The 24,014-nt window shown below is 43.6% G+C and overlaps 2 protein-coding genes across 6 annotated transcripts in view; both read left to right on the top strand.

The window, feature by feature from the left end:
- Positions 1–1,027: 1,027 nt before the first annotated feature.
- dele1 (DAP3 binding cell death enhancer 1) lies at positions 1,028–7,658 on the top strand. 2 transcript variants are annotated; one of them, XM_056439519.1, is made up of 12 exons: positions 1,028–1,165; positions 2,323–2,455; positions 2,865–2,967; positions 3,523–3,667; positions 3,777–3,980; positions 4,106–4,188; positions 4,288–4,381; positions 4,530–4,672; positions 4,788–4,946; positions 6,371–6,463; positions 6,897–7,056; positions 7,218–7,658. In XM_056439519.1, exons 1-12 carry the CDS (start codon positions 1,135–1,137, stop codon positions 7,475–7,477), a joined length of 1,608 nt encoding a protein of 535 aa, XP_056295494.1. In that variant the 5' UTR covers positions 1,028–1,134; the 3' UTR covers positions 7,478–7,658. The 2 variants fall into 2 exon arrangements, with proteins under 2 accessions (XP_056295494.1, XP_056295493.1); XM_056439518.1 differs by having other exon boundaries at positions 7,215–7,658.
- A 368-nt stretch (positions 7,659–8,026) lies between these two features.
- LOC130209715 (amyloid beta precursor protein binding family B member 2) overlaps positions 8,027–24,014 on the top strand; it is a 33,711-nt gene continuing 17,723 nt past the window's right edge. The window contains exons 1-8 of one of the 4 annotated variants that reach the window (XM_056439511.1): positions 8,027–8,728; positions 11,318–12,594; positions 13,159–13,367; positions 13,830–13,988; positions 14,565–14,650; positions 14,773–14,833; positions 15,522–15,668; positions 16,208–16,335. In XM_056439511.1, coding sequence (XP_056295486.1) covers positions 11,349–12,594; positions 13,159–13,367; positions 13,830–13,988; positions 14,565–14,650; positions 14,773–14,833; positions 15,522–15,668; positions 16,208–16,335 — 2,036 coding nt within the window. In that variant the 5' untranslated portion in view covers positions 8,027–8,728; positions 11,318–11,348. Of the gene's footprint in view, positions 8,729–10,254; positions 12,595–13,158; positions 13,368–13,829; positions 13,989–14,564; positions 14,651–14,772; positions 14,834–15,521; positions 15,669–16,207; positions 16,336–19,530; positions 19,795–24,014 lie in introns of those variants that run through there. The other 3 variants (XM_056439512.1, XM_056439513.1, XM_056439514.1) reach the window with 3 other exon arrangements.

The following is a 24,014-nucleotide window of genomic DNA, read 5'->3' as shown; positions in this document are numbered from 1 at the left end:
TGATGAGCTCTGGGGGGTGGAAATGAAGGAATCCTATATTCATTTAGATAGATAGATATATGTAGATAGATAGATAGATAGATAGATAGATAGATAGATAAATAGATGGATAGATAGATAGATGGATGGATTAATTTAAAAACAGTCCCCTATCTCATATACATTTAATTATTTCAAAAAGAGCGATAAATACCTAATTACAGTTTTCTCTAACTACAGTCTGCACACCAGCAGTTCATGGACCAAACTCTAGTTTGTTTTTCATTGCTTGAACACAGTTTTCAAAACTGAGGATCTACAGCACTTTGTTCAAATGCTAACACTGTCTTTTAGACTTGTTAGTGAACACACACTGTTATTCCAGATGAAATAATCACCACCAGACCAAAGGTCTGAGATGTGATGTTGATGACAACATGTGGCCTGATGCTAGAGAGAATTGTTATGTTCTAAAAAATTAATAAATCATGTGAAAGAATGTCACTCTTTTCTTTGAAGAAAATATTACTTTGTTTGAAGTCACTGAAATTGTTCAAACTGTAAAGATGAAAAGTTAGTATTTTCTGTATTGGTGTTTGATGCTCGTGTTTTTACCTCAGTGAAGAGTTGTGTTGCTTGGAATGAGTTTTGCAGGTGATGTGAACTGTTTAGCTCAGGTGACTGTTGGTAGTGCAGACTGTAGTTAGAGTTTCTGTAAGAGCACTCTAAACATGTGTCATCAGTTGGCATCTTCTTTGTACAGAGGAAATCAAATATTTGTAATAACAAAAATAGAATGTTCTAAGCTACAGGCGGCCATGATCAAATCTTGTTTCACACTCAACTAAATGTGGTTGGCCTCGTCTAAAATACCTCCATCTATATTAGAACCACTTTGTGCTGAATGAATGAAACGAGGGGACGAACCCTCATCCCACGTCACACCGCATGGTGGCGCTGTGACGCATGAGCCACCTTTTCAGACTCTCTGGGTTGCGTCATGTGAGACAGTTCCGGGTCATTTTCCGGTGTACGGATTCGTCTCGTTTAAGCTGCTGGAGTGGACTCACTGTTTCGCGGTTCAGGGGCCAGACGACCCTCCGAGGAGAATAAACATGTCTTTTCGCTCAAGGCTGCTATAAACAAAGACGAACCATGTGGAGAGTTCAAGGTTTTGTTGGAAGAGGTGAGAGGAATTGTTTTGACATATTGTATTTTTAACGTCACATGCCAAGTTGTTTCTTCACGTACCATCGTTTCTATTACGAAATAAACAATAGTTATTGTGATGCAGTGTGACATTAGCTCTCAGTTGTTTTAAAATAACCGTGAAGTAAATTACTTTTTATTAAAAAAAATAGTTTGTTTCGTTAGTTTCTAACTTTACTGTCTAAGTGTAACTGACATCGCCCCCCGGTTTATTGTGGTCGAAGTGAGTGATGCTAGTTTAGCTCCCGTTTTAACCTCAGACCTTTTGATGAATGAATAAATGTTTATTTATTTTTCGATTTAATATTTTTATATTACAATTTTATGTTTTGTTTAGATGAATATTATATATAATGTCAATCCATGCGCCATATAGACACACACTTTAAGTATTATCTTTCTTTGTCTCTATTGTCTATTTTTTTTTTTTCAATCTTCATTTCAATACTTTTAGTTGGCATGCCATGTATTCACTTATTAGTTATTACTAAATTGCATAACTTACGTTTGGGGTTTACTGAACTGCACATATTTTGGGAAACCTTCACTGAATTAGCATGAGGTAAAAAAACATTATTCCTTCATAAGATAATATCCCAGGACTTTGATACTGTAGAAGTGCTGCTGCACGTTCTACTACCACTTTATTAATACGTTGTAAATTAACGGATTAGTATTTGTACATTTGTAGAACGTTTCCTGAAAAGGATTGTGTAATGTGGGGCTCATTATAGTCGAAGATGAGACGCTGTTCACTTCTCGCTAAATAGTTCCAGTCTTTTGTCAGTAGGTCAGCTACACATGCAACAACATGAAATGTGTCTACAGTCAAGCCAATAGAACATAGAGAGTTAAGTTCCAATTATTAACGGATAATGATTAAAGGTTTACTTGAATAGTTATCTCTCGAAAAATTACTCTGAAAATCAAAATAATAATACGGCAATAACCGTCTCATATCCGAGTCTCTTTTTTCTCTATACTTAGTTTCATGTGCATTCTTGACAGGAAATAAATCACAGACCATGTTGTTTTTATGTCACGTCGTTTTGAGGAGGCTGAACCGTCATGAAATTTGAATGTTGAACATTAATGTCTAATTTCTGCTGTTTTTGTCTTCACCTCACTTCTCAGTTCTGCATCGATGCCATGGCAGCAACCCCCTGAGACTGCCCCAGAACCCGGGGCAGTCTCAGGGACTGGGGGAGGCTGAGGTCATTAACAGCTCAGTTGTCTTCTCCACATCTCAACACTCTTCTGATGGCAGGTACATTTCCACACCTCGACTTTTTATTTTGTTGCTGTTCAAACTTTGCTCAGGTCTGACGGGAAAGAAAACAAGCAAATTAATAAAGAAAAGCACTGAGACTCTAACTTTTATCTCATGACTGCGTTGCCCTCGGACCACCAGCCATTTTATTAGTTGATGAAAAGAAAACCTTTTAAAATGAAGGTCGGACCTCACACTACCCTCATCCCATTCCCGTCTTGTTCCTTTACCCCTCGTTTGAACCCGTTCTTGACTTTCAGCTGGTTACATCATCCAGTATCATCTCCTGTAAGCATGAAGAAGGTTCCCTGAGGGCACAGAAACAAAGCCTTGTCCCTCAAGCAGAATAGTTCTGTGATCCATGAATAAAATAACATATTTTCTGTTTGTGCTGTTTTTCTATCAGCTCTCAAAAAGAGGAGGATGGCGAGAGGAGGAAGAAACGGAGTACCTTTCATCTTGGCTTTGCTGAGTTTCCACCTTACACAGCCCTGGATGCTGTGGGATTTGTACGTCTTCTCTTGTGACATTCTCAGATTTAACACATTTCCTAATTGTGTATAAACTAAATTCTCAAGGGAATCACAGTAAGTGTTAGAAGTTCAAGTTTTTAATACAAAATAAATGCAACCGTTAAACAAATAAGAATTAATTGCATTTTGGCATATTTGGCTTTATGCTCACAGCGTCTATCTCTCTTTGCAATGAACTGATTCGTTCCTTTAGCACCACTTAGTGGTCTTCCTTGATAACTACTCCTTTATTAAGCTTACAGCATGGTGGCCAACAATGTGTCATGGACAACAGTCTGCCGGTTTTCTACCCGACCAATCTCACTGCATATAAATGAGCTTTTGGATTTCCTTCATAACCTGATTTATTTGAGTTATTTTGAGTTATTTTGTGTCCATGCAAACGCAAACCAATGTGTTCTTCCCCTCTACTGAAGGGAGGGCTTATAGTGTGTGGAGTTTTGAATTTAGTGAAAGCCGGCTGAGTGTTACCTCTTCCTGGATTACAGTATGTTAGTAGCAGGGAATGAATGAGTGAGTGTTTCTCCACAGGGTGCTGCAGCAGTTCTATTCATGCAGATCTGCAGGAGGATCCACTCCCAGTACGCCTCAAGCTCTGAGCCGAGTCCTATCCCCGGAGCCCTGACGGCACCTTCCGCCCTGCACAAGTGTGGCTACCGCATTCTGCTGGAGATCTGTGAGTCGCATTATTGTAAAGGAGCACAAAGCCAACTGGTGGTTGACCGTTTCATAGAATGTGATCAGAATCCTGACTTTGTTTTGTTGCACCTGTCTGGCTTCTCTAGTGTCGAGACGAGATGTCCTCCCCAGAGGAAGGAGTGTGTTGTGTCTGCCAGAGAGATGGACCCAAGACCGAGGTCAGGTCTGCAGCAGCAGCAGTTCGGGCGATGCCAGTCTTCACCGCAGCAGTGAGCAGGCACATCTGACCACTGACGGCTCCATCTCTGACCAACAGAGGGCACTCCTGTACCAGGACTCTCCTACACCTGGTTTGTTTTGAGTTGTCTGGTAGTCATAGTTTAAAAGATTGTTCGCAAAATAATATTTATCTCAAAATAGTGTTCATCGAGTATTTGTGTGAGCAGGATAATAAAGCATTGTTCTTGACCCGCAGAGGAATCACTTCCGTCAGCATCCTGTCCTCTGCAGAATGATGCCGACCGAGACTACATCGGGACAAAAGATGCCGATGATAAGGTGCACCTCTACCGTCAAGTTTATTTTCATAAAAGATGCATATGTTTCTTTATTTTTGTCATCTAATCTTGATTGTTTTTGTATCCTCTTTGTTTGTAGGACCTGCCGTCTGCTGAGGAGAGACTGGCAGGAGCAGCACTGAAGCTCGGGCGTGTGGGAGATACCAACATTCCCGTTATCCTCAACATCATTGGTATTGGTTTCTTGACACAGTAAAACTGAATATTTTTTACACTTTCATTCCTACTCCAATGAAGACTTTAGTCTTTAAGTTCTTTCCATATTCTACAATATTTGTTTTCCTTTGTCTGTAGCTGATCTCTTCATCCGTCTGTTTTTAGGTTTAGAAAGTACCAAGAGTGAAAACTACGAGGAGGCTTTTACATGTTTTCTCGCTGCAGCTGAGCAGGGTTACAGCAAGGCCCAGTTCAACACGGGGGTGTGCTATGAGAAGGGCAGAGGAGTCGTCAAGGACAAAGACAAGGTGACACTCAAGACGGCACACTTGAGTTTTTCTGCATTCTGAACAACATCATACTTACTTAACTCCTCTGTGAGAAACCAGTCTTGAGAGGATTCTTGTGTGTTTTCTTTTCCAGGCTCTGTTTTACTACTGGCAGGCAGCCGTGTCTGGCCACAGACAGGCGCAGTACCGCTACGCCAAGCTGCTTCTGACCAGCAGGGGGCGCCAGAGTTTAGAGGAGCTGAACACGGCCATCGGCTTCCTCAAACAGGCTGCTGCAGCTGGAATAAGCAAGGTATGACATCATCACAACATCTTATTAACTCTTCTTAATTTTTTCATATAATGTATTTGCAACTCTTGTCCACTGTAGCTACGGTTTGATGATTTTCCAGATTACACTCATACTATTATGAGATATCAAACTCTACTTCAACTCTAATAAATTAAGAATGTATTTATATATCTTCTGTGAACACATTTTGTTTAACATGCCATAGTAGAAAAAGCTCAGGTATAAATAAATAATGACGTAAATAAATATTAATGTTTGCTGAATTCCATTAAGCTGCTTCAGTTTCAGGGTCCCGCTGTGCATGTTGGCTGACGTTGTCAGAGCTCACTTTGACATTTAAAGAGAACAAAGCCAACACTCACAGTATTAATAGTGTCTGCTTGCTCACTCCGGGTTACATTTCAAGAATTAAAGGGAGTGCATTCCTCCGAGGTGAAGGAGAATAAAACTGGAGTTGGATGTCGCCTTTAACAACACATCAAAACATCTGTTTAATGATATAATAATATCGTATGAGTTGGAATCCAAGTCTTTTTTTATTTTGTATTATCTCGTCGTATGCTGAGTACTTCTAATGTGCTTGTGTTTGTGAAGAAGTGGGCAGATACGGCTGATGAACAGGGCTCTGAGTTGTGAGAGTTTGTAAATGGATGTTTTCATGTGGATTCGCTCTTGTTAACAACAGGACCCCCGAGACGCTCTGATCGAGGGTGGGTTTGTATAATGCCCTTCAGGCCATTTCTATTCATACATGTGGGTTGTTTTTATGTATTCTGAAGCCTTGAAGGTCAAATAAAACACACAATAGTTCGGAGCATTTATTCTTCTGATCACAGTTTCCGTATTAAACATTATTAACATGTACAGATTTTTAATCTCGTGTAATTGGGTTTGAGAACGGATGTGCCACACAGTTGGGTATCAGCCTCTGATTGTTCAAAGGGCATCAGGAATTGCTTGTGGACGGCTAACAAAAACAATATCGCTTTTCTACATGGAAGGATTTATAAATATTCATAGAAAACAATTACCGTTATGGATTTATTTATGTCTCCAAAAATACTCTGCAGTGCAAGGCTAGAATACAAAGCTTCTGGAAGGGATACAATCGCACCAGAGCCCTCATCTAAACGTCACATTAGCTTCTGCGTGATATTAATGATGTCATGCAACATACTTTGACCTCAAATCTACAATACAGTACAAAGTTATATATTTATTAGTGTTGTTGTATTTTTTCATTGTAAAGCACAAGTGTCCATTCAGACGAGAGACGTGTTGCATTCGTAAAATACATCAAGGAGCATTATAAAAAAACCTAATCATGGTAAAGTGTCATGGAACAGTGTGTGTGTGTGTGTGTGTGTGTGTGCGCCGGTGTGTCCTAACAGAAGTGAACCAACTCTGCTGCTCTTCCTCTTCAGGCTCAGGTCTGCCTGGCCTCGGTCTACACGCAGGAGCCAGTAAGAGACCGGAGCAGGTCGGTCAAGTACCTGAAGATGGCGGCAGAGAGTGAAGTGAGAGCCCTTCCAGATGCTTCTAGAGTTTTATCCATGGCTTTATTGCTGAGATTTCACCTCCATTCCCACTGTACATTCATTCTGTATTTGTCTCCTGCTTTTGAGTATTCCCAGCTTATTTGTAAAACCTCCCTCCTTACATTTGATGCTGCAGTTGTGTTTAAGCATATGGTGTTCATCTTAATTACTGTTACTTCAGAGCTCCAGCGGCGCTGATTGTCCCATTGTTGAGTCACACAGAGCTGTGCTGCTTCTTTAAATCGTGACATATTCCCTCCTCACCCCACATGGACTCTTTATATTCCTGGTGTTGGTTTATAACATGCACTATTAAGTGTCCTGCCTGTTTCTGCACACGTGCCACCACCTCGTCATGTTCTTGAAGATTAAATAGCCATAATCTCATGATGAGTTTTGATCTTGTGCGCAGGACGACACCGCCCTGCTGTTTTTAGGTCAATGTTTTGAGAGCGGCTTTGGGGTGGAGCAGAATCAGAGGACAGCGATTGAATACTACAAGAGAGCCGCTCACGCCGGCAACAAGCAGGCGAAGAGTTTACTGACCCCTCTGAGTGAGACGCTCAGGAAGGGTAGGCAACATGGAACATGTCACATTCTTATTAGTTATTGCATTTTGTGCATTTGTTAATGGTGGCACTGCATGTGTTCCGCTTTTAATGAGCCAAGACGGCAGTGATAATATCTGTGAAAATCAGCAATTGATTTCTCTTCTCCGTCTCCTTCCCAGCAGAAGAGGCGGTGTTGCGCTGCATCCGTTCATCTCCGTGTTTCTCTGCAGCCGGTCGTGTGCCTCCCTCCTCCAGTCGCCCCATCGCCCTTCCTCTCCTGCCTCACTCCTGGAGCACTGGGAGCCTGTGCGTCCCCCCGGCACTGTCCTCCACACCGCTTCACCTTCATCCACAAAGCGCCGAGGGAGGAGCCTGCCAGTGGACTCTAGGGATTGGACAGTTATCAGCCAGCATCGGTCAAACTGAGGAATGTATTTCATAGCTTGAATGTATTTTCACCAGAGGAGAAAGGTCAAAGTGTGTTCGGTGTGTACATACTGTGAAGTCTGCATGAGAGTGAATCGATTTTATACTTGGTCAAATATATATATATATATATATATGTGTGTGTGGACAGACCTTTTGTTAGAGTTGTTTTATAAAGCTGAATGAGTTGTTGGATATCAGGTTTTACAATATTATGTGAAGAATGAACTATGAAAGCTTTTTTTGTTATTTGTTTTTATACATTATAGGGATTTATGTGACTTAAGTTGTCCTGTGAGTATGACATGGGATATATCTGGATTTGGGGAGTTTGAGCAATTTAGGTGAGTCTTAACCATGTAAAAAAAAAAAAAGAGGCAAATTATTATTCTTTCTGCTCTGTTGCTGACACTGACAAAGTGTTTCTCTTAATATTCAGTAATACACTTACTGTATATTTATAAAAGAACAAAAGAAACCTAAACCATTAAATAAATAATGATCCCTAAAAGCTGGTTGTGGCTGCCATCTTACTTTATAATTGCAGTTCAAATTCACGACTGTGCAAAATAGTATTTAAAGGAGTTTTGTTACCCATTTTTTAAACAATAACTTAATTTAAGTAGTCGACGTGTCCTCTGTATCACAATAACTCTCCGACATTAAAGTAGGACCACTTTGAGTAAATCCTCACAACTTGTATCCAACAAGACCTGAAGCTGCGTGTGTTTGAGAGGAGGACGTGATCATCACTACAAACCCGGCCGTTCATATTTCTTCAGACTGCTGCATGACGTAAGACTCCGATGATGTGTGAGGTTTTGGGGCAGGGATGTCTATGTGTACAGATTGTAAAGCACTCCGAGACTAATTTGTAATTTGTGAAATTGGGCTATACAAAAAAACTGAATTGAATTGAATTCATTACCTGAGTTGCAAAGTAATGCCGGTGGATTTATGATGGTTGCGTCTCCTCGGTGCGCCGAGCGTCCTGCGTCCGCGCCGCTGATTGGTCGGCTCGCTGAGCGCCACGCCGGGATCCTCTGGCGCAGAGAGAAATCTCCGCTTGGCCGCCAGCGAACACCGAGCCGCGCTGAGAGGTTCAGATGATGTGATCCGATACGGGCGGGCGGCTGCAGCGACGGGCGGAGCGCGACTTAAAAGCGGCTGTCGACCTCGGACCTGCTCACTCCTGCGTGTGTGAGTGCGTGTGCGTGTGTGTCGTCGTGGGAGCCGAGGCGCAGAAGCCCGGAGGCTGACTGAAGCGGTGAGTAGATGAACTCGATGGGATGCGCTCCACTCCCAGTGCGGCGGCGATGAGGGAGAGGAGGGCTGGGTGCTGAAGATTTACTGCGTCTGTTCACATATCGACAGCTTTGCTTCCGCAGTAACGGAAACTTCACCTTTATGCTGCCTCGGCGTCACGGTGGATTTAAAGATGATCCAACGCTGTTTCTGATACAGCCGTGAGGGAGTTTATTAAGACGGCGGCCAGCAGAGAGGGGCGAGAATAGTCCAACCGTGACGTCACCGACTTTTCAAGTTGTCCCCAGGTTGTGCTTTCATCTGTTGCTTTTCATTTGTGAAGCAGTGGGTGCAGTTCAGAGTTGAAGAGAGAGGCCTCACATGACAGAGAGTAAGTTGATACAGGATGATTTCTTCTCAGGTATGATCTCTGTATCACCTGATGATGAATATGAAAAGCATGTTGATGTGAAGTAGATGTTTCTTTAGGGTGACCTTCAGGTGTAAAAACACTATACAAACGTCTTGAGCAGATAAGGATCATGTTTGGACACTTTACTTTGATGTCCTTGTATTTTGTCTGTTAAGAAGTTGTATTATTATTATTGATATTGTTATTGTTATGCAAGACTTACATATGCTTGATTGACATTCTGTCCAGTTGTACATGTTACTATAATGTAAATAGAGCACCTCGAGGAGCAGGAACAGGATGAAATGATTAGTTTATTGTTGCTCGATTGTTTTATTAAGATTACACATGTGGCTGCTGTGCCGTGACCGGCTGCTAACATTGTGTGCATCTCATGAATGACCTCTGCTGTTGGAGAGCGCAACAGATGTATTGAGGACGACAGTTTAACTACCTCTGTGTGTTGACTATTCCCCCACTGTCCTGCAAACTGCTGTGTCATTCTCATCGCCTTCTCCCTGGTTAATGACCGTCCTCTCTCCTCCCCACCCCCCTCACATCCTCTCTTCGTTCCACTTTGTTTAACTAATGGAGGTCTGGCTGCATTGTCGGGGATAAAGAAAGAAAAGGATGGTCCATTATGTCTGCAGCTCATCTATGAAAGTTAAAAAAAATCATAGAAACAAGTGACAATGAGGACTTGAACTGCTGTTTGCTTATTTACTCCTCGTCTGTTTTCGGGGTTGTCAGGATGTGTAATTCATCCTCGGAGTCATGCAACATATTTGTTTGGGTCTGATCACAACCCTGGGGCATGAGCGCAGATTCAGCACAAACAGGTTGTTTTGGATGTCTTACCCAGTGGCACAGGGACAACACGACAACCACCCAGGGAGAGGGGAGCGGATAGGGGCCCCGCATGGACAAAGTGCCGTGTCCAAGGATTCTGCTCTTTCCAAAATCCTGCCACCGTCTTTTCCCAAGAACAGCTTTAAAATCTGCTGTGTTTGTATTTTCCATCTTTCTGAGAAAAGGCACCAGTAATAACTGCAGCATTGTTTTAAGCGTGTGCGCGCGCGTGTGTGTGTGTGTCCATGATCGTGCGGCAGGATGTTTATACATTATGTCTGGGAGCCTGGTCATGTTGTTCTACCTGTGTCCGTGATCACTTGTTTACCAGCTTCCCACAGAGTTGAAACCAAAATAGATCGTTCTAAAACATGAGTGACGGCGAAGCTTAAAATCCCAATGACTCTCTGCCACTGTGTCTGTTGCTATCATCTGCCTGTGTTCAGCATCACAGGGCTGATCCACCCAGAGATGAAAGAGACACGGCTAGCTTGTTAGCAGAGAGCTGCCACTGCTCCTCCACGGACCGGCTGACTGCTCAGCTCCAGCTTCCGGTGTCAGACCCTGGATGAGTACATGACTCACTCAATGTCATGCAAATGTAATCCAGCTTCTTGTCTTTGATGCAGTGGTTTTATAAGACTTTGACGGAGGCACCTTATGTGTAAAGGGGCGTAAGACTGGAAAATAATCAGCACCCTTGTGTATCAGTAACATCCTCTCAGACTGGCTGAGCTGCAGCCTGAGAGCACAGAGCAGGATGCTGGTGTCTCCTCTGAGCTCCGTCGTCACATCAGAGAAATACAAATGAGCCACTGAACGTCTCAACTTCATGATGTCACCACCCTGAGACGATGTCAAAGACACACACGGATTGGGCCAGAAATAATGTTCAGACAACTATTGTATTATATTATTTGTAGTATAGTAGTTTACTATAAGATGTAAGTCGAGAGGCCAGAGAAACAAATCTTTTAAAAATGTACAAACCCAGTGACCAACCATCTCCAGCCATGGAGATGAGAAGGCATAAAAGGAGCTCACTACCACAGGAAGGAGTGTTAATGTACTCTGCCTCACTTAGACGAAATGGAAAATGAGGAACACATCCTTCTCTATCTTTCTATCTTCAAAATATAATGAACAAATAAAGTTAAATCCAGGTTAAGGACTCTTATTAAAAATGGAATGTGTAATGTTATGTCTGTGTAATATATATATATTGAAAGATGATACTTTACAATCTATCAACATTTGCGTCGACCTCAAAAAACCCGGTGTAAATTGGGTTGTATTGTTTCAGGTTATGCACTGTTACATAACTTCTGACTGTGTCTCTTCTCTCATCAGCTCTATCGCGGTACTGTATTTCCTGTGAGACATGACGTCAGTACAAACCCCTCCTCTCTCCCGCTCTGGCTCCTCCCCCTCTAATGTGGGTCTGGCTAATCGCAGCGGCCCCTCTGCCACCCCTCCCGCCTCGCTTAGCCTTCGCTCGTCACACAACCAGTTGCTTGGGCGAGATGTGATCAAGGAGTCCATGGAAAGCGGAAGTTCGGCCACCTTGCCACGGAGCCGTCAGAGGTATACAATGACCAGTGTGCGGAGCGCCATGGGGATAAGTGACAACTTGGCTCTGTCCTCTAAAAACCAACCTGGAACCAGAGGGAGGGGTCTCCCCACCAAGTCCTCCTCCAGCTCTGCCCTCTACTCCTCCTCGCCCAACCCCAAATTGGCCAAGAATGGGGCCAACATGCAGAGACGAGCTGAGAGTCAGCAGCTGGAGCTGAGCCGGGCCAATACAGAGGGCAAAATTCACAATGATCTCATCAATAATCCCACCTCTGACTCGTTAGAATTAGAAAAAGACAACTCTCAGCTGCCCCCGTTCCGTAGAAGGACCAAGAGTTTCTTGGAGTGTCATGAGAAGGGCTGGGATCTGGACCTCAGTTGGGGAAACAAAGAGGAAAAGGAGGAGAACAAGCAGCAGCCCTCCCCAGAGAAAGAGAAGGCCAGCTCTGCCAAGGAGAGGGAGAGCCAAAAGGAGGAGAAGCCCATCAGCAAGCAGACCTGCCAGGAAGAGAAAGAAGAGGTGGAGCCAGTGGTGGAGGAGGAGGAGGAGGAGGAGGAGGAGGAGGAGGAGGAAGAAGATGACCCCACACCTGCACCAAGGCAGCCCCTGCTCCCAGTGGTGTTGGAAGCCCCGCTTTCCCCAACGTCCTCCTCTTCCACCAACAGCCCAGAGTGGGTCCCAGACAACCAACACCCCCTCCAGAGCCATGCTCCAGCCCAGATCAGAGAGGAGCTCTGTGTCCAGGTTCAGCATAGTCCACGCAGTCCTGCAAAACCCCCTCGGAGCTCCCAGCCTCGGGTTATCAAAGTCGAGCTGCACCCCAACAATGAGAACCAGTTCCTGCAACAGTACCCGCCTTCTTCCCCTAAACAAGGCCGGGTTGCAGAGAGGAACACCCCGACCAGGAACCGGGCACCCCCCATCCCGCCAGATCCTGACCCTAAAGTGGGCTTAAGAATGGATCTGACTCCTGAAACTCCATCAGAAGATGAAGACTCCAGCTGGACCACCCTGTCCCAGGAGACGCCCTCACCTCAGACTCCACGAGAGACAGGTTCGATACTTGTCTTCGTCTTTTCATCTGCTTTGTCTTTTCGTTCTTTTCTTCTATTTGCATATCTGTGTCAGCCTTTCATCATGCCTCTATTGCGCTGTCCTTTCCTTCCCACTCCTTCTCCTTCTCTCTCCCTCCTTCTACCTCCTACAGACTATATCATCTGGACATTTACCAAAAGCTTCTTCTTAAGCTACTGACACCTTATGGCGCAGAGAGTGAGCAGGAAGGGTAGAAGGGTACTGCAGACAGCAGGGGGACGGGGGGGGGGGGGGGGGATAGGATTGAAAACAAGCACTGCTCTATTTAGTAAGAGATGATTGCCAAGGATGCATGACACAGCAATAGTTTGAGAATATGAGGGAATGGAGATAAATATAAGCAGGTAGACAGGAAGACAGAACATGCCAACTGGGTCTGACTACAGGGGGTGAACCCCGGAGTTTCCATGACAACAGCAGGGACAGTCTAACCATCACTGAAGTGTACAGAGCCCTCCTGTGTGCAAGCAGGCATATGTTAGTGTTTGTACTCATATGTTTGTGCGTCACTGTCATCCATCAGCGGATGTATGGAGTGAGGGGGACCTGCCTCCGGGCTGGCGGGAAATCTCGGATTCATCAGAGATCTATTTCTGGCACATCCCCACTGGCACCACACAGTACCACCGACCTGTTGCCTCCGGCGACCAGCACACCTCTCCCAACAAAGAGCCGGACACCGAGCACGACCCACAACAGGAAACACAGGACACTCTGAAGCCTCCACACGAGGTGAGAGGGCCACAGAACCACGGGCCAAGCATGAGTGTGCACAGCCATATATCCAGGTTCAATCAGTGTTGGGCTTTGAAGTTCTAGTTCAGCTTTTTCATGAAAGCTGAAGATTGTCTTATGGCAATATTCTCAATACCCAGAGAAAATACACAGTATTGTATTATGTTGTCAAATGTTGTAGCCATGATTTGGGATATTAAGAAAAAGTTATGCTATCCTCATAATTTGGGTGGCAACTACATGCCTCCTCCACTAGTCAAAGAATTATATTTGTAATTTAACAAGCCTTTTTTTCTGTAGCCGTGGACATGGAGAAACCTCAATTGTATATATATATATATCTATATATATATAGATATATATACACTGCCAAGAATACAATCTTAGTACAATATATTGGTGACCATCCTCTGTCTGTCTGTGTGTGGCACATGTTGCTTCTCTCTCCGTCTCCCACAGCGCCCCTGTAGTCTGATATCCGACAGCTCGGTGGAGCTGGTCCCCTCACCCACTGGCTCCTCCCCCTCTCCCTCCCCCTCCCCCTCCTCTTCCTCCACCATTTTAGATGATGTCACCTTTTCTGGACCAAATATCAACACTACCGCCTGCACAGCCAACGTGAGTCACACAGTCACATGTATTTGGGTATTCACAATCGTCTCTCTCTCTCTGTAAAAGTTGTAATCTGTTTTATTGTTAATTATTATGTTTTATTGATTGGACTGAATGGGACTGGTGCAAGTGTGCTATTAAACGAAAAGGAACATACTGATCTGCTCTCGGTCATCCAATCACTATCAATAACATAAACAGTCATACTGTAATCCTTCAGTAAAATGACTAGAATGTCTGTACATAGCTTCTTCTTCTTCTTTTTTTGCTTTAGTCAATTTCAGTTCATTTTTGCATAACTCTCTAGGATGTATATGTCCCTCAAAGCTTGGTCGTGTTATATCTCTGCTTTCACAACTTCATTTATGAGAGTGAAATGAGCACGCCGTAATCTCAGTCCAGGCTCGTCTGAGGTGCATATTCAACAAAGATGAATATCTCTCATATTAAGTTGAAAGGAGTATGTTGTTACAAAGCAAATTAGATCAAATAAGTTGGTCAAATCAATATTAGAATCTGCCTGTATTGTATCGACTTCATTCCCTCACCAGTGTGCATGTCTGAATGTCTGTCTGGCTTCAGGAGCTGAAGGGCTATCCAGTCTATCCAGACCCCAGCCTCAAGGCGTTTGAAGGGGCCACCCTCCGCTATGCGTCGCTTAAACTCAAGTAACACACATTGACATATTCTACAGTGAAGACTTATGTATCATTTCTAGATTTGTGTATTTTCATTTACTATTTTTGGAAACGTTCTCTGTCTATTTGTTATGTCTGTTGTTTCCCTGCAGCGCTGCAGCCCAGCTGGAGACAGTGGACCTCAACAATACCTTCTCCAATCCAGAGGCGATGGTAAGATCAAAACAACAACATAGTACAGCAACAGACTCAACATTTCTGTCTGAATTAACATTGTGGCCGAGAACAATTATCTGCTTTGATTTTTGCTGGACAATTGAATAAAGATCCATTGCTCGTGTCTGGTCGGTGTCACAGTTTGCAGATGTGTTCACTGAAGAAGGGGAAGCTTTGTTTTGCTTAAACACACACACACTGTGTGGTGATCAGCTGGGACTCGATTACAATTACAAGGAAAGGCCCCAAATTGTCTAAAAGTGAGAGTTCAACTATTAGACTTCCATTGAAATACTATTAGTACTTGGTAATCTAGTATGTCACATGCAAATGTCTATTTGGTAACTCTAATTTTTGAAGAGCACATTATCCTATGTTATGAAGTCAGTCAGATTTTATTGTTGAACTAAATATCTTCCTTTCAGCAAAACATGTACGTGCACATGCACAGTTTTCTTGAGTAATGAAAGATTCTTTCAAACAAAGTGGTTCTATATTTTGTTATTTAAGTTTATAAAGTGCTTTCAAATTAGCACCTAAACCTGCTTTGTTTATAACCTGTCTAAGCGCCTGACCAGTATTGTGTTTGTCTTTCACCAATTATTTTGCTCAGCACCGCGTTATCATAACCGACAAACAGCATCATCCAAATGTGTGTGTGTTGTTGTTGTTGTGTTCCCTCCAGTCATTCCCAGTGCGATCCCTGGGCTGGGTGGAGATGGCAGAACAGGACCTGTGTGAGGGGAGGAGCAGCCTGGCCGTCCACCACTGTATCAGACAGCTGTCCTACTGCAGGAGGGACATACAAGACTCAGCCGGTGTCTGGGGAGAGGTCAGTGTGAGACACACAGTTACGTCCAGTAGCCACTGCAGTGGCATGTTTCTGACTGTTTGGTTGTTTGAGCGAGTACTGCGATGTCACCAGCTCTAAAGCAGGGTTCCGGAATGTCTGTGTCTGGTTCTGGAATGTCTGGGTTCCGTAATGTCAGGGTTTCGTCCCGGAATATCTGGGTTCTGAAATATCCGGGTTCCGGAATGTCTGGGTTCTGTAATGTCTGGGTTTGGTAATGTCTGAATCACATTGTGCATGTCTATGAGTTTCAAGACTTTCAAACAATGTAACATTTGCCTTCTCAGTTTAAACGGTGGTTGAATGAAAAAATGTAAATGTTAGAAATAATTAGCGCCTGCCCTTCGTGTATGTGTGAGTTAAGTGTGATTTTTAAATTCAAATGTTCCTTTTTAAAAAATTTGTTTCAAAGGGTATGAACAACTATGAATATAGAAATACAGAAAAAAATATTGAGCTAAAGATATCTTTTCTTGGTTTGAATCATCTCTTTGAAGCGTTTCCTTGCGTGTGCTCTTCAGGGTAAAGGCATGATGCTTGAGCTTCAGGACCGCATGTTGACTCTGGTGGACCCCGATGATCGCAGCCTGCTCCACTCTCAACCAATCAGCAGCATCCGTGTCTGGGGGGTCGGCCGAGACCACGACAGGTAGGTGTTTATCAAAACGGTCTTTTTCCATTTGCGGGACTATTTGTTGTCTCTGTTTGACTATTCAGACATTCTGGACCAGTTGATCCCACTGTTTGTGATTCCAGGTCTCACGTTTGCTCCTGAACTTGATCTGTTGAACATGCTCACAAAGAACAACTCGCATATGTGCAACACACATGTCACATACAATACTGTACAATGCATGTGTGGTACATTATTGCTGATTCAGGAGTTTTGACTAATCATCAGAGAAATCAGTCTCATTATTATTTGATGCAAATTTGCACAAACTGCATTCCAAACTCTATAATTATGCTCATTGCTTCATGTTTCTGTTCCAGACTGACCCTCAGTCATTTGGCAATGCCCCATGGTCTTAACCTCTCGCCATAGAGCTGACAGTGTGCTGAGGCTTGCACAGCTGCTAATGGGGGGGACAAGCAGAGCCAGCCCTCATTGATATGGGCCCCTCAGGGTTTCCATTAGCCCACGGAGCAATCCCTTCAAACACTCACACAAAGCCTGTACACGTCTGGAAACATTAGTGCTGATGTAATACGCATAGATGTAATATGGATGAGGCATCTAGATGTATTTGCATATGTGCAGATAGCCATATGAGTCTAACATATTCACATCTTGACAGCAGTATGCAAGTCTTATATAAGGAACATATTTTTAAAATACTATATGTTAAACCACTAGGAGCCAAGAGACATGATATATTCACTTTGTGTGTGTGTGGGTGTGTGTGTGTGTGTGTGTGAGATCAAGAGAGATAAAGAAGAAGAAAGAGATTCCCTCTCAGAGTATTGAGAAACTTTCAGTGCTTGTCTCTCTCAGTAGTAATGGATAAAGCATGTAGTGGAAGGAAGCTCTTACTCCATCTCTCTCTCTTTTGCTCTTTTTCTCTCTCTCTCTCTCTCTCTCACACACACACATTACAGCCTCCACTCTCCATCCTCTCCTCCCACCGGCACTTTACAATCTGCAGTCTGCACTGCTCTGTTTGGTTTCAGGCTCATTATTTGTAATGTATTAAAATCCCACCCTGGCTGGGACTGTGAGTGACTTTGAATATATTTGATACTGTGAGACCACAGAGCGATGGTGTGTGTGTGTGTGTAAGTGTTTAAGTGTGTGTGTGACAAGAACAATGTTTGAAGTTGTAATAGCTTCATCCTGCCACTAGAATGCACTATACTCAAAGTATGTGCATCCAGAGAAGCTAATATAGTGCAACTGAGTACACACAAATATGTTATCAATCTATACTTCTGTTTTTCATGGTTTGGGCATAGCCATTACGTTCAATTTAGGAACATTTTAACAGTGCAATATCATTTCAAACAACAGTAGGGTTCACATGTCTGAGGGAGGTATTTTATTGTTTTTCAACATATTGTCCCTGCGCATACATCTAGCTCCATAAAGAAATGTATTTGGACCATACAGTTAATGACAGAGAATGCATATTAATAGTAATATAACTATTGCATTCTCTGGCATTAACAGTGTGTATATTCAGGATGGACAAACTCAAGATACAAATATGCTCATCTACATTTGTTTGTTTGTTTGATCAAAGTAGAAAACCAGTTATTAACCCTGGCCAAATGAGGAATGTGTGCGTATTGACCCATGCGGTTGAAGGCTGCTGGACTTGTGTTAGCTCAGAAAGTTTTGCAGCATGCATTAGGAGGCGATCATTATATTGTTGATCTAATCCATCTGCCTCCTGATGTGTCGGTGGGTCTGGCTTATAGCCACAGGGCTCATCATATATCAATGAATGAAATGGGAGAGGCTTATCAATTATTTTTCGCTATACTATTTATATATTTATGCTGGTTTTTTTTAGGGGACTCTCGCACATTATAGAAGATTCCTGATTCTTTTTTTTTTACATTTATTGACTGTATAGTTAGTGAGTCTGCAAAGGGCTGGTGCTGTGACAGTGGGCTACAGCAGTGCTTTCATCTGGGTTGGTCTGCGCTGTCGGGTAACCAAACTCAAAATAACCAACAGTCTGCTGTGGAAGAACTTGTCTGGTCTCGAAAAAGCATTGATCTCAACCCCATCCAACACCTTTGGGGATGAACTGGAACAGGGATGTCATCATCAACCATTAACACCTCTGAATGGGAGCAAATTCTTGCAGCCAGGTTCATAAATCTGTTGCAGAGACGTCTGGAGTGAAAGCTGTTATAGCAACACGTCAATGCCCATGGAGATAGTGAGTAGGTGAGACAATCACATATAGTCTGGTTGTCTATATATGTCTCCACATACTCCTTCTAATCTCTAGTGTATGATTTAGAAACACAGACTAACGTGCCTGAATGCATGCATGGGAGATACCTCAGAGTAAAGCTCCCCTTGCTCTCTCCATCCATCTCTCTCGCCGTCTCCTCTGTCTTTCTCAATGCATAGCTGAGGAATATTCTGTGTCTTGTCCTGAATGCTCTCTCTCTCTCTCTCTCTTTCTTACTCTTTCCCTCTCCCTCTTCCCTTCAGCTTGATTCAATATATATGAGTCCCCCTGTTTCTTAAGCGGGGTGAGAGCTGCGGGACGAAGGGGTGGGGTGGGGGTTGGGGGGGGGGGGGTAGCTCCTAGATGAAGTCATGAGGCTATATTTGGAGCACTGAGCAGGTCCGTCTCCGTGCTCACCCGCGTGTGCGTGTGTTTGAATGCATGTGTGTGTGTGACGGCACAGGGGCTTTAATTGATGAAGTCATAGGTCTATATCTGGAGCACTCTGTGTGTATCACATATATGTGTGATGGTGAATGAGCGGGCGTGTCTGTATTTTCCCCCTCTTCTCCATCCCCTTTCTCTGTCTGCAATGCTCTTGCGCTATTTCCCCTCTTTGTCTCCAGCGCTCATTCTGCCTCGATCTTCTGCTTTCTCCCCCTCTTTGTTTGTCCCATCGTTGCACTTTAATGGTGTGGGAGCCTTCCCTTATTTAAGCTTCAGTGAGACAAGAGAGGGACAAAGATAGCAGCAACTGAGGAGGAGGAGGAGGAGAAGATACTCGAGAAAAATTGGGAGAGTGCAGGAAAAAAAGCGTCTGTGCTTTTGAGAGAGAGGGCGGTATAAACAGAGCGATGGAGAGCCAGTGAGGGAGGGAGAGGCAGTGCATGACAGCACTGAGCAGGACACGGCAGGACTTTGCAGGAGGTTCTTCGGACCGGACCAGCAAAGCAAAGGAAGCCGACCGGAGAGGAAGATAGGGAGAGGAAAGGTGTAGCAGAGGGAAGAAGGGAAGGAGGAGGAAGAGGGAGAAGAGTCGGGGAAAAGGAGCCCAAGAGGATTAAAAAAGAAGAAGAAGAGGAGAGAAGGAAGACAGGAAGACTTTACCCTCGGGTACCACGGCGACAGCAATGTCACCGTGGGTTTGGAGCTAACGAGGCGAAGAAGTAGTCGTCTGTAACGGGGCGAGCATGACTGCTTGTGTGAGTACCCCTATCTCTTATTCGTTCACTCCTCTCGTTCTCCAGCCATCCATCTCTCTTCTCACAGTCATTCATTACTGCCTCTCTTTCCATCTCAACATCACCCCACGTCTCTCTGCTCTGTTTGTGTCGAGGACACAACACACAGCTCCCAGCCCTACTTTCATTCTTTAGCTTTCCCTTTATTTTTTCACTCATTTACTTTTCTACCTCCTGCTGTGTGTTTGACTTCAAGCTGTGTACTTTGTCTTTCTCTCTCTCCTTCCCTCCCTCTCTCCCTCCCTTCCTCTTTCTCTCCCTGGCTGGCTAGCTGTCAGGTGTGTAGGCACGATGGCTGGAATCCACGAGACATGAGCAAGTAGTTCAGGGAGCCAGATAAGAAAACAAATACCAGAGTGAGAGGAACAGAGAGAGAGAGATGAAGTAAGCAAAGGGGTGACTGAGAAAGACAGGATTAAAGAGTGAGGATGAGCTGTGGGGATTTCCCAAAGTGCGTGTCGCAGCTTTTTGGAGTTGCTTGGTATTATGTCTGTGTGTGTGTGTTCTATAGAGGCAACATATTACTAGTTTTGACATATAGGCCTTGAGCTGAATTCTTAATTTGTTTCAGGGATGATGGATACCTGTGTGTGTCTCTCGCTCTCCTCGAGTAGCTCCCGTAACAAGCAGAGGAGGAGGAGGAGGAGGAGGAGGAGGAGGAGGAAAGAGGAGGATGAGGGATTAGCAGGGGAACACTGAGCGAACAGCAAGCCACAGTGAAATGATTTATGGCATTCGGGGGTCAGGTCCTGCTTGTTGTCTTGTCCTTGGCGTGTGACACCGATTAGGATCGAGACTTTGGTGTTTTAAAACTAAGGGGAGGGGTCTCTGTGTTGCACGCCGTTAATAGTGCCTCACAGCCCTGTGATGTGTGTTTCCGGCTATGAAAGCAAACTAGCGTCACCTTTCTTCACTAATGGCTCATCGGTGTGCCAGCATGCACACACTCACACACTCACACATGCATAACTACATAATGACACAAACACACACTGAATCCACAATTCATTCACATTCATTTGTGGGCATCAGTGCTTGCTTATTCCCTCCAGCTCTCCCTTGTTTCTCCCCACTGCTGACCTTCTGTGGACAGCTGTGGCATGTAGAAAAGGAGAGAGAAGGGGAGGGAAGAGGAGAAGAAAGGAGTGAAGAAAAGAAAAAAGTGGAAGAGAAGACAGAGGCAGAGGAGAAAAGAAGAGAAGATGGGAGACACAGGCCCTTAGTATCATACATATTCAAATGCTGAACACACCTGATAGCGATCACCTCTATTTATGTCAATGAACAGAGTTTGTGCATGTTTGGATTGGGGCAGTCACTCTTCCAACCGTGACGCCCCAGTTGAACTGCAGCTTATTTGTGGATGTCAAGGCCCCTGTAACCCTAATTAACATGCAAAGCTCCCGCTGGCGGCCCCCCAGGGACGGGGTCCGAACACCTAGACCCACTCGATAGACGCCAGAGTGATTGATAGCCTTTCCGTCCCACTCCTGCTACGATTTCAGCCCCATCCAGACCTCTATCTTTCGCTGCAAGTCATCGCTCTTCCACGTCAGCTCCTTCCATTTACCCACAATACATCACTCCCACTTCTTCACACACATACACACGCCCCGTGTCAGGATATGTCCACCCAGCCTCCCGGAAACCCTCATTCTCTGAAGGGTCATTACGGTTGGAGCTGTGTCCCCACTCCCTCTCCAACCAAGAGTCATGTGTCAGACACACACACACACACATAGACAGAATTACAAACAAAGACACTCAGGAATACAACAAACGTCCCTCTCTCGTTTACATTAGCATTGTTCGGCAAACCTGCTGTAATCCCTGTCTTCCTGGCAAATTACTCCTCCTTTAACTCCTATAGATCTCCTCCCTTGCCCCACCAGCAGATAAACCTCCTCCTGATAAACCATCGCTGGTCCCGGGTCGTGCGGGCGGCGATGTGAGGTGATGTTGATGTTGGCTGGTCATACGACGCCCGCTCCTCTATTCAGACTTCAGAAGTCGCCAAAGACGGTCTGAGCTGAATGTATTTGAATACTCAACTTGTTTGGAAGTGCTTGATGTAGGTTTGTTTTCTGTAGGGCAGCTGTGAATGGGCCTAGCAGAATAAATGTATGTGGGGAATTCCTCCCCTCTTAGTTATTTCAGAATCAATATCTCACTTTATTCAAAGGATTTACTTATTTTGATCGTGTGTTTCGAAGAATGCTTTCATCCCGTTTCATGATTAGGATTCTAAATCTTTCTGCAGCTCAAGATCAGACTACTCACGTTCCAATGGTTTGCAAATATATATATATATTTTTTTCTTTATTCTTTTTCTTTATTTTATATTAATTATCTGATTTATTTGATAATAATAATTTAGGATAGGAATATATAAGCATTTTTGCTTCTACCAATACCATTTCAGTCTTTTTGTTTTGTATATTATATAGAATAATATTGTATTGTATTACAATGATTGACTGAATAAAATACACAACAACAACAAATAGATGCAGGTAACAACTAGTACATTCATTTGAGGTCCCCACAGAGCATCGAGTCCCGACACTTGATTGGTTAACACCAACTCCTCTAACTCAAATGAGCTGAACGTGCTAGTGGAAGCTACACTGAACTTCCTTGTTTGGAAGAATGTCAACAAGTAATCAGCAAAGGGACTTAACATAGTCTAGTTATTTGTCTATGCATTGGTTGGAATCATATTTAATAAAAGGTTAACCATTTCATTCTAAACTGAACAGATGCAATTCCTTGTCAGACTTGGTCAAACTATCCAACCGATGAAAATCATATATGACCAGAAGCTCCCGAACTGCTTCTAACTTGACCTTGTGATAAGGTTGTATTCCCAAATAAGACAATTTAATCAATTTAAAACTATGACCAAACAACAATGTCTGCAGAAAAGACATGGACTGTTTGTTATGTAATTTAGCTTTTTGCAATAATGTAATATCAAAATTCAGACCAATTCACAAAATAAATGATAACGGCACCATTGTACTACCTTTTGGGGCATCTACTCATGCAGACAGTTTTAGCCTTTTGAGTCAAACTCAAATAATTATACTGAAGAAGCTCAGTCGCCTTCTGAGAGCAGCTGTGATCTGAACGAAGATCTTTCGGGGGTTTTGGCAGAAGAAAAAAACTTCCAATCAAATAAATGTGAAAGATATGATTATATGGGTTGTTTACGGCCCAGTGCTGCTTTGTACAATTGTATTTGTATTCAACAAAGGACTTGTTCTGATACTGCTCCTCTGGATAATCCACATAACACAGCAACACATTAGAGGTGATTATCTCAAATAAAACCCAAACTATTTACATTCTACAGTAGATACCACTAGCGATAAGAATGATGAGTATGTTCTTCTTGTGTGGTCTTATCAGAAAATTGCAAATAATGCTTATTTCTAATTATTTCAGCACAAGTCCAAGTCTTCTAAATTCTGACGAACAGTCCAAAACGCCACAATTATCAATGTATTAATGCTTAAGATCAAGAAGAGGAGCTGGAACAAAGGGATGTGTGGTAGCTTGGAAAGGAACACAAACGAATCGAGCACAATTGTTTTTGTAAATTGGGTGAACTGACCCTTTAAATCTGTGGATTTGTATGTATAATGAGAGCGAGAGAAAACTAATTACTGTTCACTATCTGCATGAAACATGATGATTTATGGCACATGTAGCTAATTAGGTTATATGCATACAAGTGTATGAAACCAACTGCAGTGTGAGGAGAGCTTGGCATAACTCAACACTAACACGACACCAAATCCCTGCACTCTCCCACACACTCTGTTTATCTCTCCCCATCTCACACACACACATTAGTAAGATCATGCATGGGTGCGTCGTACTGAAGCTCTGTCTGTTGAGAATATCGTCAGTTGTGTACACACACATGCTCGCTCACTCTCTCACACACACACACACACACACAATCCAGAGCAGTGTGATATATAAATGATCAAGAGCAGAGAGAACAGCAGGACATCATCTTTCTCCCTCTCTCTCCGACACAGAATCACTCTTTCTCCCCTTCATCCCTTCATCCCCACACTCTCTCCCTCTCTTTCCATCTCGCCCACCCACCTATCTCTGCTCTTAAATATGTAGTGACATAGGACGAGTGTTGACACATGGCTGGTGTGTGA

The sequence above is a fragment of the Pseudoliparis swirei genome, chromosome 19 (genome assembly GCF_029220125.1).
Source record: "Pseudoliparis swirei isolate HS2019 ecotype Mariana Trench chromosome 19, NWPU_hadal_v1, whole genome shotgun sequence".
NCBI classification, from domain to species: Eukaryota; Metazoa; Chordata; class Actinopteri; order Perciformes; family Liparidae; genus Pseudoliparis; species Pseudoliparis swirei.
This window is presented reverse-complemented; position numbering and strand designations above follow the sequence as displayed.

Excerpts from the sequence above, each read along its gene's own strand:
- dele1 (XM_056439518.1), top strand. The coding sequence starts at position 1,135 with ATGTGGAGAGTTCAAGGTTTTGTTGGAAGAG. Across the intron at positions 2,456-2,864 it reads CAACACTCTTCTGATGGCAG|CTCTCAAAAAGAGGAGGATG; the intron begins GTACATTTCCAC and ends TTTTTCTATCAG. Across the intron at positions 4,673-4,787 it reads TCGTCAAGGACAAAGACAAG|GCTCTGTTTTACTACTGGCA; the intron begins GTGACACTCAAG and ends TTTCTTTTCCAG.